Source organism: Aptenodytes forsteri, unplaced genomic scaffold (assembly GCF_000699145.1).
Source record: "Aptenodytes forsteri isolate BGI_AS27 unplaced genomic scaffold, ASM69914v1 Scaffold356, whole genome shotgun sequence".
Taxonomy (NCBI): Eukaryota; Metazoa; Chordata; class Aves; order Sphenisciformes; family Spheniscidae; genus Aptenodytes; species Aptenodytes forsteri.
This window is the reverse complement of record NW_008795436.1, coordinates 1,636,185-1,653,152: the sequence shown is the minus strand read 5'-3', so window position 1 is coordinate 1,653,152 and position 16,968 is coordinate 1,636,185. Positions and strand designations below refer to the sequence as shown.

The following is a 16,968-nucleotide window of genomic DNA, read 5'->3' as shown; positions in this document are numbered from 1 at the left end:
GAACCCAAAGGTGAATTTCAGACAGAACGTAGTTGAAGTTTTCTGTGAAATAGATTCATCATGAACACCCGTAAATTAGGTCCTGTTGAGAGACTAGTTTGCAATTAATGTTATGCTCTGTGGCAGGCTAATACAAATCAAGATGATGATGTTGTCCTTCCAGCCCTTTGTTTAAATAGATTTGCAGTCCAGTATAAACTTACGATTCCTTGCCACGGGCTTTCTTTCATCACTGTTACTGTTCATCTCAGTTATGAAATGCTTAAGGCTACCACTGTGTTTCATTTTGTCAGTTTTTACTTTCTCCTTTTTAAGAGACCTCTTCTGATGACTTGAACTCTTCTGTCCCTAATTTAATATTCAAAATTATCAGAATTACTGTTCATTTGCTTTCCAGATGCAGAGTTAAGACAGTGTCCTGAGGGTTGTGACTGAGCTAAACCAGAATAATTTACTTCTCTTACTTCATTGCATATTAAATTGGGGGAAGACAAAAAGCTGTTTCTATGAAGGTTTTGATGAAAACACACATATCTAGACAACAAAAGCTAAGGGAGAGGTTTTCTGTGCATCCATTTTCTTTTTCTTTGAATTTTTTCCCATTCTCAGCATATGGAGAGTGGGTCCATAAGCATTCTGAACCCACTGGTACATATGTATTTTATCTCTATTGTTGGATACAGCCAGCCTGTAGTTCATTCTTATGACTGAGCTTTGGGATATCTACTGTGGACAGGTCTGTGCTATGCTTAGTCTGGACTATGCTCTATCCAGTCAGATAAAATAATAAATATTTGGGACTTTGCTAAAGCAGGTGGCTTTTCTACTCCAGAGAGCATTAAGTTTAGGCTGATAATGCCTCTTAAGAGCTTACAATGTCAGTGATGTGTCTGGACTTGAGAAGAGATTTTTGTAAAACTGACATTATGCGCATATCCTCCAGATCTGATTCTCATCTTAGTCACGCTGGTGCAAAGACTACACTGAAAGTATTTTGAAAGCTTGTGTCAGAAAATGTGCTATAACAAGCAATGCTTTAACTTAGCAAATGTTTGCTTTGATTCCGTGAATCATGCAACTAATTTTTTAAAATTAAAAAAAAAAAGTGAATTCTGCATTTAGCCCAAGTCTTGTTGTGAAGCTAAGCTTCAAAGTTTCAATACTGCTGAAAGTCTGCAATGGAATTCTATGGGAGGTAACAACAGGAAGACCTGAATGGTTGGCTAGATCATCAATACTATCATTTCACTGGTTAACAAAGAAACATCAATGTGATTGTATTAATAAATTACAAATCTCTGCAGTACCCTTTGTACAGGTAGCCAGTAGGCATAAAGCATAGTTCTGTATATATTATTTCCTGTCTAAATTCATAAATGTGTTGTCATAATTTCTTTTAACAGCTACAGGAGTTTTGTTTCTGAAGATGCAGGCCCAAACACACTGATTGCTACGGTTAATGCTGTTGACCCTGATGGAGATGGTGTGACATATGATATTCTGTCTGGGAATCAAAAAGGAAACTTTGTTATTGACCCTAAGAAAGGTAATAATACATTAGCTCTTTGCTGCTGCAGTCATAATGTTGATTCTGATGTGATGCAGCTTGAGTTCGGTCTTCATTAGGTAGCAATTATAAAAACTGAATAGCATATGCTATTTTTGAAGCTAATACTAACCTAATTTTAAGAAGTGCAGGAAAAAGATGCAATTGTTCTAGACTCTCTTATAATGTCAAAAAAATTGTAGCATTTTTCCAAAAGCTTTGTATAATTGAGCTATCTTACTTGTTTATTGTTTGCTTTCAGTCAGTAAATTAATAGAGAGCATTATTATAGATAACAGGTAACTTAATAGACAGTAACTTAATAGAGAATGTTATTGTTGATAACAGTGACATTCCAAAATGTCAAACAAGGATTTGAATAACATTTAGTCTAGGAAAGTCTAGGAAAGTCTAGTTTGAAAGTTGTAGCAAGAAAGGGCTACTCTGCAGGGTAAGATGAACTAGGAGTCAAGGGTGACAGCAAGGCAGGCAGGGGCAGGGCCCTCAGCCACAGAGCACCGTCCTGAGCAAGAGCAGCAAAGCAGGTCCTGTGATATAAACCTGGTTCATCCAACAGTCCAGTGGTCACCAGACAGATTTGCAGTGATGAGGCAGGTCTCAGGTCAAGCTGGGAAGCCAAGTCAGCAAGGCAGTGTCAGGGTCAGCAATATACGTGGTCAGGTATGTATATATACACACCCCCATGGGGGAGCTCAGGAAAGGACCTGAGCTTAAGTGCAGCTCCTGAGACATGGGGCAGAGGCCACAGACAAGGCTTCTGACAACTAACTGTCTGATCCAAGGTTAGCCGGCTGCATTGTGTCAGAGCTGGCCTTGAACATGGACGGCCAAACCCAGGGAGCGGGAGGGAGAGTTTGCAAGGCCTGTTGGTGCACTCAGAGCTTGACATCCACCTGCTGCGATTAGCCAAAGATACTATTAGTAATCAAATAGCTGTGTGAGGAGAAAAAACAATAGGATGACAGTTCTGACTGGAGAAGTTTTCTTTGTGCAACTTTTTCAATAACTCAGTTTTAACTGGTTTAAAGTGGGCATTTGGGTTTTTAGACGAGGCTTTTTTTTTCCCGTGCTTATATCTATGACCTGTTTATGCATGTGTGAGCAAACACTTCTTAACCAAGTTTACTTGTGTTGTAGTGACACAAAATGATGCATTTGTAGGTGGAAGGAGACTACCACTGTTTTATTTCAATGAAGGCAAAAGTATATAAAATATGAACTCAGTAAGGATATTTTTCATTTAAGGGCAAAATCATTCACATGAGCAATGTTATTTAGCCAAGAATACTACATGCATGAGGAGAAAAAATGTGTGGAGAATACTTTGCAGTTTGCAGTCATTTGTTCTGAAATACCAGTTTTTACATCTTTTTAAATCTGTTTCAGCAGTTGCGTATTTTTAAAACCCTAACAGAAAAAAATCCCACAACGTTGGTGTCCTCATTTAAAAAAAAAAAAAAATTTCAAAAAAAAAATGCACAAACACACATCATCTGAGTAGGCTGGCATATCCCTTTAAATTAACAGGATTCATTTGCTGTTCATTGCTTGAAAAAACAAAAGAGGATGTTTTGAGACAGAAACAGGCAACCAAATTGAAATCCCATTGACGGATTGAAGTGACTTAATTAACTTCAGTTAAACTACTTTATATTTAACCTGTTTTGAACTGCAGTCAAAATCTGAACTTACATTTTTCAAAGCACAAGTGTTGAATATATAGGAAGGAGTGAGCCACCCTAAGTTATTCCTTCTCTTTGTTTCATAGAGTTCACTTAGCATGAAATTTTAATTTCAATGCAAATCATGTTTTTGCAATATTAATGTTAGATTCTGAAATGTTCCCAAAGATATGGTCTGCAGGTAACTTGCAAGCGTTGAAGCATGATCCTGAATTTATTGAGAGCTCCTTTTATCCTTTCTGACTTAAAAATAGAGCTATAGGTTCCAAGAGTTAAATTTATAAAGATACTTTGGCACCTAAAGAGGAACGATGGTTTTAAAAGCGCCTAATTGCCACAGGGGTAGTATATCTGATGCTTCTGAAAATCTTTATTGTAAGTGCTCAATCAAATCTTTATTGATTCATAGCATCTCTTAGGATTAGCTCCATAGTTTTAATATAGATAATCATGTATATGTACTTTTATACTTTTTTACCAATTAATTTTTATAGTCTTTGAAACTTAATTTTAGAAACATTAGCATTTTTTTTCAAAACACTTTTGGGCTTTTGTTGCTTAATAAACCAATAAAGGTTTATACAGTGGCTTGCAGCAGTTTCTTTTCAGAAATGATGTCAGGGGAATAGTCTGTACCCCCTTGTCACAGAAATTCCGAGGTAAAATGGAAATGTGTCAAAAGTAAGTGCTGCAGCTAAAGCAATACATTTGCAAGCAAATTGAGTGGCATTGATGGTGTGACAATACTCTGTTGTAATGACAATTGCTATTATGCCTGATGAATAATAGAGGTGATTGATGGATGATGGAGCAAAAGAATGACAGCTTCTTACTGCGTGGTCTCAGATAGCTGTAGTCTCTTTTGCTTTTGTAGCAAATCTTTTATACATCTTTCTCTGACAGTGGCTTTATGTCCCATCCAGGAGGGTGTATCATTTGGGTGACTTGGGAGAGTAGCAAAATACAGGTTTCTGAGGATATGTCTATATAGCTAAATGCTGCTATGATTGTGCTGCAGGAAGGTAAACTTGTACTACTTTCAGTTGAGCTAGCATGGGTAGCTACAGCTGTAGACATGGTCATACATGCTTCAGTGCAATAATGATACAGGAGCATAGCCAGGCTCGCTGGTGGGGCTGGTGCAGGTTAAACAGAAGTCTGCCACAAAGTTTCTCTGGATTTTTTTGTTTTGTTTTGTTTTGTTTTTTTTCTGCAGCGGATAGACTAAAGCTAATATATGCAGGTCAGCTGAGTTGTAGTTGTTGTTGCATTTAGCTCTGTAGACATACCTGCAGACAAACAAACATGTTTTGCTGTCTTAATTTTGTTTTAGTATCAGACTGCAGTAAAAATACCGTAGTTAAATTAAACTCTAGCAGCCTTGTGGTTTATTGGTGAATGGGTAAACCAGAGTGGTTTGTTGTCATGCTTACTAGTGAGAAGAATAACAGTAATTGGTTAATGTAGTAAAAAAATAAAACCCCACAACCTATTGTTGTTTTTACAGGGCTAGTTAGACTTCGTTCAAGTCCATTTCCTAAGCTGCAGGGGACAGAATATGTACTTAATGTCACAGCTACTGATGATAATGCCTCTGGAGGGCCTCATTCTCTTACAAGTATTGCCCAGGTTGTTGTGAAAATTGATGATGTCAACAATAACAAACCTGTCTTTCAGAAGGTAAATGTATGAGGCTCAGTCATTTGTATTAGACTGTGTGGTAAATGTTTAAGACTGTTGTCGTCACTGCAAGTGATGGAGCAGATGAGCTATTCAAGAAGTGGTCCGCTTTCGTCTCTCTTCGAGTCCTGATGCCGCTGTCCTCTCCATCTTTTCCATCCCTCTCCTAAGACTTACAGGGTTTGTTCTCCTCTTGTGGCAGAACAGCTCCTGTGAGCACTGTCTCTTTCCTGAACCACATCTCATCTCTGGCATTTTAGAAGATAAGGTTGAGTGAATAACTTTTGGAGGTTCAGTGTGATATATGTGATGAGGAATTGATGCGTGTAGCTATCCATGCAGTAGACTTGTTCCAAAGTATTCCAAAATACCTCTCTAAATTACTTAGATTACTTAAATTAATAGATTACTTAAATTAGTAGGCTTCTTTTGATGATTGTATGTCTGGAACTGATGAAAGAGGGAAGAATGAAAGTGTTTTAGCTTCATTTGTAAAGTATTGTAAAAAATAAATGCTTGAATATGTTTTCAGAATGTTAATTTATATTAAAGATCTCTTGTCTAAAAATTTCAAGTTTGGTAGCGGTGGCTAAAATTTTGATGGGCAATGTTGCATATTTTGAAAAGTCAGTGACTATTAATGTCAACCTTGGAAATTCTCAGTAATCTGTCCTTGACAAAGTTACTTTGTGTGGAAATCCCTTTTTGACCAAAGCAATTCTGTGGTTTGGGCCAGTGTATGCCCTCTTTTTTATCAGACTTTTGGTAAGATAGAAAAATATTTGCATTTGGAAGCATATGCAACTGTAACTTTTTCTCCAAATATTTTCACGAGTTGGAGATGCTCAGTGGCCTCATGTTGTGTGGCGTTCATATAACTGCAAAATAGCAAGCGAAGTCTGTAAATTAATCACGGTACAGATAAAACATTAGCATCAGTGCATGTGAATGGAAGTGTAGCTAAATCTTTTTTTCTTTTTTTCCCCTCTAGTATATATCTTTAAATCAAATGGCATGGCAAGTCCTTGATTTTTCTTTTTTTTCCTCCCCTCTCTTAGTGTCAGTATTATCAGGAACATGCTTATGTATTGGAAAACCAGCCTTCAGGGACAGTTGTACTGCAGGTCGAAGCCACTGATGCTGATGAAGGAGCCAATGGTATAGTGAAATATGGCTTGATGCACAGAGGTGGTGTCCTACCAGCATTTAGTATTCATCCTGACACAGGTAAAGCGAATATCAGAACTGGTACTGGCATATAGAAACCACTTTGTTACACTGATGGAAAAAAAGCTTAAATAAAATCAGACTTTGTGCTTTTTCATTGAGTTTTTTGATAGCAGACAAAATATAAACTGCATGTATTAACAGCATGAACAAATATTCTCCCTTAAGTTTCATACATGTCCAATGCTGAACTAGAACTCGTGTTTTCCCTGAAATGTGGAAGTTCTGCTGTGTGAAATAACTTCTGTGTTTTTGTAACTAGCTTAAAAAAACTCACCATATTTTAAGTGCACATTATCTTGCAACATTGCTAGTGACATATAAATGATTTATCCAAATGACAGTAGTCTTACAAACAGCAGAGACTAAGTCTTGGAAGGACAAAACTAAATTCAGGCTGAACTTTTGGAGTATAAAAGACATGAAACATGCCTTTACCCTGTACTTGCTGCTCTTCAAAAGAGATATTTTTTATAAACTCATTCTCTTAAAGTTAGTTTGGTACTTATCTCTGTTTTCTAAATTTAAGTCCAATTGTATGTAGATGTAAGTGTATATGAAGTTTGTATCTGCCTGAGCAGTACAATTTAAGCTGTTGAAATTGTTAAATCTTGTGATTGGATCCTTGAACCTGAAGGTCACATTATATGTGTATTTAACCTATTGCATTGTATCTCAATGGATTGACAGACAAATAAACATGTAAATGTAGAATATTGTCAAATGCATAGTATTTTAACTCTCTGGTATTTAATTTGTTTTCAGGAGTTCTGACAACTGTTCAGGTATTTGATCGAGAAAAACAGAGGGAATATCCTATCACTGTGACAGCAACAGATCAGGCAGCGGAACCACTCATTGGAATATGTCAGATAAATATTATCATCCTGGACCAAAATGACAATGATCCCAGATTTGAAAACACCCACTATGAATGTAATTGAGAGTCATTGGATAGAGTTTCGGTGCCCTGAGTGTGAGCTTACCTGATGTCTAAGATTTTTGGGTTTTGTCTTTCCTGGCAGTAGATCTTGTGACCAACTAGGTGATTGCAGCCAGAGATGCACTTACCTTAATTAATTGCAGAATTGTTATTCTGTGTAATGTGCAATGTAACAAGTACGGTCTTGACTCGTAGGCCTTCCTGAGTGTTGTTATGGGAAAACTCCTTGAAACAATAGCCATGTCAATATCTTTCCTTACCTGAGTATACCAAGTGTCTGTAGTACTACACAGAGATGTGAAAGTTGTAATAAGCGTGTGAGTGTGCAGCACTGAGCACTAACTGTATCCTTTGTTTTCTGACCAATAGATTTTTGTCATAACTTTTGATTACATACTTTTCCTTTTCCCATTTGAATTTCATCATTCTTCATTGTTTGTTTTACCTTTCCTTCTTGGTTCTTCAAAAAACCCTTCCTGGTTATGGATAAACACCCAGAGGCATGTATAATACTAATAAAAAAATGAAGACTGTTAATTCTCAGTTAGTTATACTGTGCAAATCCTAGAAAGTAGTTTCTGACAATGGTGTCCTTTTCTTCTGCTTGTTTGCAATTAATTAAAATTCCATTTATGTATATTTCATACAGAGCAATTAGTCCCTTAGTAAAAATACAAGACAAAAAAAAAAGTATTATCTTATGAGAAATAAGAAATCCAGGTTATGAATGTGATAACATGAGGTTCAAATGTGATCCATAGCTCTGGAGTGATAGCAGCTCTTTAAAATACTCATTTTGATTTTTATGGCCATTGTTCCAAGGAAGATAAAGTTATAGCTTCTATACCTTATTACTTTAGTATTTCTTCATTTCTTAGCAAGATATTCATGGTACTTTAGTGAATTAATGATCAGTTTGAAATATCCTTTCCTTACATTAGATTTCCTAAGAGAGGACACAAGAGTTGGGACCAGCTTTCTTCGTGTTGCAGCCCACGATGATGACTACAGCTCAAATGCTGCCATTACATATTCGATAGCAAATGAAGAACCAAATTATTTACAAATTAATCCTACTACAGGCTGGGTGTTTGTGAACCAACGCATATCTCGGGTATGGCGCTTGCTTTCCTTTTTAAGCTGTCTATCTCAGGAGGGACTGAGGTCATGAGTTTGTCCTTACCTCCATGTTACCCCTTCACATTAAAGGATCGATACGTCATGTTTAAATTAAATGTGAGTCTAAGGCTTTTAGCTGATGAGTTCATTGACTGTGAATTGCATATAAGCAAGCCCTGCTTTCAGCTGGAAAGCTGACAGCACTGCCTCTGAGAGCTTGTTCTTCCTATTTCATTAGCTTTGGCATACTAATACCAAGGACTAGTGGGCTGAGACCGTAAGCAGGGGAGCAAGAAGCCAGGTGTAGGACTTAACTCATTGCCTGGTAACATAGTGAAGACACAAACCTGAATGTGACAGAGTGTGAAATTTTACTTCTGATACAGATCCCTAACTTGATACATGTTAGTCATGGTGGACTAAGCATAGCTATCCCTCAGGAAGGTGAAGGCATAATGAACAAAATTGTAGCATGTAGTTGTCTGGAATTTACCAGTTTCAGCCATTTCTAGATACCTGCGTAAGCAGTTTGATATTTTCAGAGTTGTAAAGTAATTTGTGTTGAAATGAAAATATTGTTGTAGATGTCAATCTTTAAATAACTAGTAGGTATTTTTTATATTGAAATTTAACTTCTAAGTAACTGACACACAGAATTTTGGTGAAGGCATATCCTTTTAATATATTTTCTTTATTGAATCTAAGAACCCTATAGACCTAATAACAAAAACTGTTGATAGGTAAGCTTAAGAACTGGGTGGCTCCACAAAGTGGTTTTTTTTTGTTTTGTTTTAAACTTTGTGTGAAATTTGCTAAGGTTTATTGAGACAAATGGCAACATTTTGCAGCAGTCTTAAGTAAAGCAAATAGCAGAATTTTCAGCAACCTTGTACCTACTTCATATTCTGAGCTCAGTATTCTGCAGTTGTGGATGTTTTTTTTCTGTACAGGTTTTTTTAAGTGTGCCTTTAATTTTATGTATTCATTTATTTTGAAGGAGAAAAAAAAAAAAAGCTCATCAGAGCCCTGATAAAAACCCTTTGTTACAAAACCTTTTTTACTGTTCAGAGGTCATCTATAATTCGAGAGATTGTTGCTACAGATGGAGGTAATAGGAGCAGTAAAGTTGAACTTGTGGTAACTATTACCAGTGCAAAAAACCAGCCTCCACAGTGGGAAAGAGACAGCTATGAAGTTATTATTCCAGAGAATACTACACGAGATGCATCAATTTTGGTAAGGTTGGGACAGACTTGTTTGTCTGTCTGTGGCTCTAAGGCTATAGAGTAACTGAACGTTGCTTATTTGCTTAAATATAGCGAGCTTTTATAACAATTCTATGTACTGTAGGGACCAATGATATGCTGTCAGTTTTCTTTCAGAAGTGCTAACGGTAACCAGCATTTTTGCTCTAATTTATATGTGTGCAGCCACTATTTAATTTCCTTCCCATTTGAACAGCACTATAGGTATTCCAATTTTTTGAATGCTTCTGTGTTATCTGAGGTGATTATTGGGCTTAGAGTACTTAGAGTTGTTCAGCTGGATTGCTTGGAATAAGTAATCGGAACAGCTTTATGAAGTAACTCCAAAATAGGTATTTTTAGGATAAAAGCATGAGTAACCAAACATGTAATGACTGGTAACCTTTGGCTGCAGCTATTTGTGGCCTGGAGATGTGTCAGGCAGGGTTAAGTTTTGGTATCAGGAAATACTTGTCCTAGTGTTTTTGGTTGAGAGATGAAGATCTGGGAGAGTCAATACACAAAAGCTTTTAGAAATGTTGCTGTACTTACAAAAGTGTTGATTACGCAAACTTTTTGAACTGTGCAGACAATCAAAGCAACTTCTGCCCTTGGTGATCCCCGTGTGACTTATAACCTAGAAGAGGGGCTTATTCCAGAGACCAACATGCCAGTTCGTTTCTACCTGACTCCGAACAGACATGATGGTTCTGCTTCAATCCTGGTAGCTGAGCCACTAGATTATGAAACAACAAAGAGCTTTCTACTGAGGGTTCGAGCACAGAACATTGCTGCAGTTCCTCTGGCAGCATTCGCTACGGTCTATATTAATGTAACAGGTGTGTAAGCTGTTCAGTGATGTTATACTATAATCATAGTACTTCTTTTTTTCTTTCAATTTTTATAGTTTTCTCTTTATGTGCTGTTTTTGATGTTTTAGATGTCAATGACAATGTCCCATTCTTCACTTCATCTATTTATGAAGCCTCGGTAACAGAGGGAGCTGGTGTTGGGACATTTGTCGTTCAAGTGTCTGCCACCGACCTTGACCTTGGTCAGAATGGTGAGGTAAGCAAGTGGGGACCTACATCTTCCATGATGAAAGGTATGGAATAACTTCGGTATGAACAATGGCTAAATAGACTAGAAGTCTTCAACCTAGAAAAGGGATGACTAATAGGGAAACATGAGGTGAAATAAAGTAATTAGTTACATGTTTCTCTGTCTTGCCATGTGAAAAATGCAACTAAAACTAGTAGGTGTGAGACAGAAAACAAAGAAGAAATATTTATACAAGCTGTAGTTCAGGTGAAAAACTTGCTACAGGATGCTCTGGTTTGGAAAGATCTACATAGACCTAAAATGTGATTGGATAAATCAATGGAAAAAAAAATGTGTTAAAAGCTTCTGTGAGTTGTAGATCATTGGGGATACTGAAAACTGAATCCTTACAAAATATGTCAAGTTAACACCAAAAGTGGATGTATTCATTACTGATTTTAAAAATCTAAAGTAGGTATATCCTTAGAACAAGAGTGCAAGCTGAAGTCAAGTGCACGGAAACATATATATACTAGAGACTAGAACATGGTCCATGATACTAGCAAGTTCAAATTCAGCTCACCTGTGGCTATTATATTAGTACCTGGGATCTTTAGCTGAGTTTGAGGGCTGTTGCACAAGCACTGTGCAAAGGTGAACTAGAGAACTTGGGAACTGATTAGTCAAGACATTTATTTCCATTTACAGATCAGCAGTCAACATGCAAGGAAGTTAATTGACTTTAAACTAGATTGATCAAGCTGGCAGTTTTACCCAGCTTTCTTGGCCCTGATCAAGTTCTCAAACACAACACTGTTCTTCCTCTCACTAAGTACTCATTTAGTTGTGAACTATCCAACAAAAGGAAAGTATAAATTAACAACTTCTTTTTAATCCTTTAGATAACTTACTCCCTGTTACATGACAGTGGCAGAGACTACACATATTTTCGCTTGGACTCACAGACAGGCTCAATATACACTGCCTCAGTGTTTGATAGAGAGAAGAAAGGGTCTTATCTTCTAGAAGTCAAGTCAGTAGATGGCTCTGAATCAGCTCGACCTGGAAAACATGGGAAGCCAAACTCTGGTAAGAGACAGATGTCTGTGACAAGCATGATTTTACCTGGATTGGTAAAACAAAAAACCAGAAAGCTCTGAAATGCAAGATTAAATGTTAATTTCCTTTTTTTCAAGTGTACTTGTGAAAGAGTGTCTGTTGTTTTGGTTGGGGGGGGGTTACTGTTTGTCTGTGCAACAGTTGTGTCAGAGCTGGAAGAGATATTTTATATGATGATCAGGCAAGTTTTGTGTTCTGAAATTAAAAGAAAGCTAGGGCTTCATGGCTAGAGTTTAGAGAGTATTTCCTAGCTAGCAAAGATGCACCCATTATCCGTAGGATGCAGATCTTTGGGTAGTGGAGGTGTTTCTCAAAGCACTGCATATGGTACTGTATTCAGTCAGAAGTAATTATGAAGTATGAAGCAGGAAACTTCAAGATAGAAAATCCCATTCTCAGTTGTCGGCTGTGCTTAAAGAAAGACGTAAAATTTGGCTTTTGTGGCTTCAGGACAAAAAGTTATGACTAAAAACTGTACAATTGCCATATTAGGCATCAATTATTCATATATTATCTGTTTAAACAAATTGGATGTGACATTCATTTGATATCCAAGTGCTTTTGAGTAATGTTGGTATATATATTGTCCACAACCCTAAGGGTTTGTTTCTGTATTGTCTGCATATTCGTCTTCATTTAATGTGCAGCTAGACAGTTTAAGGAATTGTAGCTGACAGAAGTGGCACAGCCGAGTATTTTAATCTCTTGTTTCTTGTCTCTCTAGACACGGCCTACGTGCACATTTTTATCAGCGATGTGAATGATAACAAGCCTGTCTTCACTCAAAGTGCCTATGAAGTAAGTGTGGATGAAGACCAGGATGTGGGCTCAACTATCATTATAGTCAGTGCTAATGATGAAGATGAAGGTAAAGTATTGGAATTCCCCATAGCTGTGTCTAAAATATTAATAAGTTAATTTCAGCACACCAAGACATAGTTAGTGGTGTTAGAAAGGAAATGTCTTTTTGTCTCTAGATTTTAAAACTTCTGTAAGTGTGAACTGATTGGGTATGAACATTAGTTCATAATGGAGCTGTGAGGCATAAGTCAAATAACTTATTTCGGGAGGCAATGCATTAATGTGGGATGATGGGGAATAATTTCTGTGCCAGCAAATACAAATTTATTATAGATCATATCACTTTCTTACAAATGGGCGCCAATAAAAATGTCCTGGTTAACTAGAATGAATCAGACTTGATTTCAATGAGATTCATTTGCTTTCTCTATGGACAGTGTAGTTGTATTGTTCTTTATTTTTTTGGTACACATTCTCATATTTGAAACTAGGCTTCCTAAATGCATATGATGAGTCTTAGCTATACTGCTTTATCTACAAATCAGTCAGGAATTCAGCCATAAGTCATGTAAAAATAAGTACATAACCAGTGCTGATAAATGAGAGAAGCAACGGTACAGACTTCAATCTTTTGGCTATGGTGCACTACTAATTTGACTTTGCTGTATGGTGAAACCATACTTTTTTTGTTGCGCAAGTCCCAAAGGACTGTTCTGTCCATATGTCTGTGAAGTGCAGGTACATCCTGGCTGCATTTGATTCCTCACCCACTCAAAGAGGTTGAGGCAAATGTGGGTGAGTTGTACTGAAGAAGGATTTACCTACTCAGGGAACTTTTAGTTTGTTACTTAGGCTGGCTGTAAATCTACTCTATAGGGTTGGATCAGGGGACCTGATGTGATGGATATATGGCACTTCATTTCTGTCCTCTTAATAAAGTAAATGATTAAAGATGTAGCTATGAAAGGGAAGAAGAGAAAAACGGTGAAGGTAGAGCTTGCAGAAAGGCTAAAAGTCTTTACTTGATCTAAAACGATCAGCAAATTGGTACTGCATCTGAAATTTTGAGAAGTTCTGTTAGGACTGTCTCCTCTGGCTTGATACATAATTATCCTGTTTGTTGATAAAGTCTATGCATAAATGAATATGAGCGCAGAATGGTTCTACAGTATGAAGTATTTTATGATAACTCATTCTTACATGCTGGGTGTTAGCAAATAAGAATTTGTCTTTTTGGTCCCACAGCCTTGGCCAGTCATATTGTCCTTCAGTGAATTCGAGGGATCATAAGTAAAGGCAGAATTAATACTTCATTGCAAAGACACATTTTATAATTAGACACAAATTACAATTGGACATACCAGAATTGAAAATGCTGATAAATAATCTGACATAGCTGCATGTTTTAAAAGACCACAAAACTACAATACCAAAAATCAGTTAGGGTATGATTTGTACTTCATCGTAACATCCCATGTTTTACTCTACTTCAAGAAATGTGTGTTTTCTGACACTGTTGGTAATTGACAGGAACAAATGCTAAATTACGGTATCAGATCACAGCTGGAAACACAGGAGGAGTACTTGATGTAGAACCAGAAACAGGAGCCATTTTTATTGCCCAACCACTGGATTATGAAGAAACAAAAATGTATGAGATTCACTTGTTGGCCTCTGACGGGAAATGGGAAGATTATGCAGTTATCATCATCAGTGTCATGAATAAAAATGATGAGACTCCAGTTTTCTCTATCAGTGAATACTATGGAAGTATAATTGAGGAACTGGATGGGTTACCAGTCTTTGTACTTCAGGTAGTGTATGCAGTTTCAGAGATTATAATATTTCAATGAAAGAGCACAGATTACTCTGGTACAATTATGTTAATAATAATCCAGCACAGATATATTAATGAAATTTAGTTTTACTGAGTTTTTTTGTCAGTGGAAGAAGAGAAGTGGACTTTTACGGAAAAATAATTACAAAGATAGTAAGTAGGATAAACAGGATGGATAATTTGTGATCCTAAAAAGCAAATCATTAACATCTTAAAGTAGCTGCCAGAATAGCATAGTTAAATTACCTCTACAAATATAAAAAAATAAAATATTATTTTAGTATTAGAATAACTACATTGTTATTGTAGTGCAAAGCATATTTACCTACTCTGAATTGTCCCTCAGCCACCTCTCATTTGCCATTCATCTGGCATGCACATATTAATAGCATGTCGTATGCTTTTGCTTGGACTCCTTTAGACTGTAGCAGCGTATAGGATATAATGCAGTCACTGCATATTTTATAATTTCCATGTCTTTGTTTTCAAAACTTTTGTAGGTTATGGCAAATGATCCTGATAGTAACGTGGATGAAGGAGATTTGAGATACTCATTGCATGGGCACGGTGCAGCTGATATTTTCACAATAGATGAGAAAACAGGCAGCATTTACTCACACAAGATGCTGGATCGGGAAGAGAGAGCACTGTGGAGATTTGTTGTATTGGCTACTGATGAAGGTGGAGAAGGACTTACGGGATTTGCTGATGTAATTATTAATGTGTGGGATATAAATGACAATGCACCCATGTTCACATGCATGCCTGATGATTGCAATGGGAATGTCTTTGAAAATTCTCCTGCAGACACGTTAGTCATGGAAATGGGTGCAGTTGATCGTGATGATCCAAATGTAGGTCTTAATGCTGTCCTGACTTACAGGATAACAGAGAATGTAAAAAATGAGTTTGGTACTGACATGTTTAATATCAATCCCAATACTGGTACAATCCATGTAGCGGTAGGAATGCTAGACAGAGAAAGGACTGAAAGTTATTTTCTAACTGTTGAAGCAAGAGATGGGGGAGGGCTAACAGGAACTGGCACTGCCACTATCTGGATTGCAGATGTCAATGATCATGTACCTAAATTCACAAAAAAGATGTGGCAGGCAACAATTCCTGAAAACAGTGCCATCGACTCAGAAGTTCTGCAAGTGTGCGCTACAGATGCAGATGTTGGGGAAAATGCTGACTTAATATTCAGTATCATCGGGGGAGACCCAGATCAGAAGTTTTATATTGAGAATGGCAAAGAATGGCAATGTGCCACTATTCGACTGAAAAAAAAATTGGATTTTGAGAATGCACGTGAAAGGCAGTTTAATCTTACTATTACAGTGGAAGATCTTGATTTTTCAAGTATTGCAGTGTGCCTGATTGAAGTTGAAGACTCTAATGACCACAGCCCAGTTTTCCTTTCTGAGTTTATTCAGACAAGCCCTTTCGTTGAAAACGTGCCTGTAGGTACTACAGTAACCACAGTGAGAGCTACAGACAAGGATTCTGGTTTGAATGGGAACATTATATATTCTATAAAGTCAGATTCGGATCCTATGAGACAGTTTGTGATTGACCAATATGGTCACGTGATTGTGGCAAATACACTAGATCGTGAAGTCATGCAAAAATACAGTTTAGTTGTACAAGCTTCAGATCAAGGGGCACCTGCCCGCACTGGAAACGTTACAGTTTTGATTAACTTGCTTGATGTTAATGACAATGGACCAAGGTTTGAGGCACCATACATGCCTGTAGTTTGGGAAAACATGAAGCCTGAAATAGTGTATATGAACCATACATCAGAATTGCTTCATGCATTTGATCCAGACAGTGAAGAAAATGGGCCACCTTTTACATTTTCATTACCACCAGATTATCAGAATTCTTTGGATTTTTCTCTTACTGACAACAGAAATAACACAGCAACTGTAACTGCTTTGAGGTCCTTTGACAGAGAAAAGCAGAAGGTGTTTCATCTGCCAATAGTTATAACAGATAGTGGGATTCCAGCCATGAGCTCTACAAACACCCTAACTATAACAATTGGTGATGAAAATGACAACTGCCATGAATCTGGCTATAAGGAAGTCTATGTGTACAGTTACAAAGGTAAGTGCTATCTGGATATTATAATCAGATTGATTAATACAGCACGGTTTTACACATAATTTCTATCTTGCAGTTCTTAATTTTTTTCTAAAATGGTTTACATATTTTGAAACTGAAATTCCAATTCTGTAAACTACTAAATAAAGTGGAACGAGTAAAATATATTTGCAAAGCTCAGACCCTAGTGTGTAAAAGATCATCTACCAAAAAACTGTTAGCTGCAAATAAGTATATATTGCACATGCAGGAAAAGCACTATTTTTATAAACCGATAAAATCTATTTTCCATTGACCAGTTTTCATCTACACAGAGGAAAAGGTTTTTGTGTGCACACATGATTCAGAAAGTACCTGATGCTGAGAGATCTGGAGGTGAGAATGGCAGAACTGAAGCAACTTAGAGTAACAGAGGTTCATAGATGAGCCCTACCCAGAAATTGTAGACCAGTCCCACCTCCACTGCGACAGCCACTGTGTGGCTGAGCAGGATAGAAATCTTGAGGAGGGAGGTTTTCTGCTGGCAAGAAAGAATCCGAGAGAAAGCTGGGTCAGTGCTTTTTTTAGGAAAAGAATAATCTTTGGGGTGCAGTAAGTGA

General features: G+C 37.1%; 1 protein-coding gene across 1 annotated transcript in view; it reads left to right on the top strand.

Moving 5' to 3' along the window:
* The window catches only part of LOC103900388 (neural-cadherin), a 77,900-nt gene that overhangs the window by 36,259 nt on the left and 24,673 nt on the right, over positions 1–16,968 (top strand). Inside the window, exons 8-19 of the mRNA XM_009281058.2 lie at positions 1,404–1,546; positions 4,757–4,929; positions 5,988–6,156; positions 6,922–7,092; positions 8,041–8,213; positions 9,287–9,454; positions 10,052–10,301; positions 10,403–10,530; positions 11,406–11,592; positions 12,347–12,490; positions 13,954–14,237; positions 14,761–16,372. Of these exons, the coding sequence (XP_009279333.2) occupies positions 1,404–1,546; positions 4,757–4,929; positions 5,988–6,156; positions 6,922–7,092; positions 8,041–8,213; positions 9,287–9,454; positions 10,052–10,301; positions 10,403–10,530; positions 11,406–11,592; positions 12,347–12,490; positions 13,954–14,237; positions 14,761–16,372 (3,602 nt within the window). The remainder of the gene's footprint in view (positions 1–1,403; positions 1,547–4,756; positions 4,930–5,987; positions 6,157–6,921; positions 7,093–8,040; positions 8,214–9,286; positions 9,455–10,051; positions 10,302–10,402; positions 10,531–11,405; positions 11,593–12,346; positions 12,491–13,953; positions 14,238–14,760; positions 16,373–16,968) is intronic.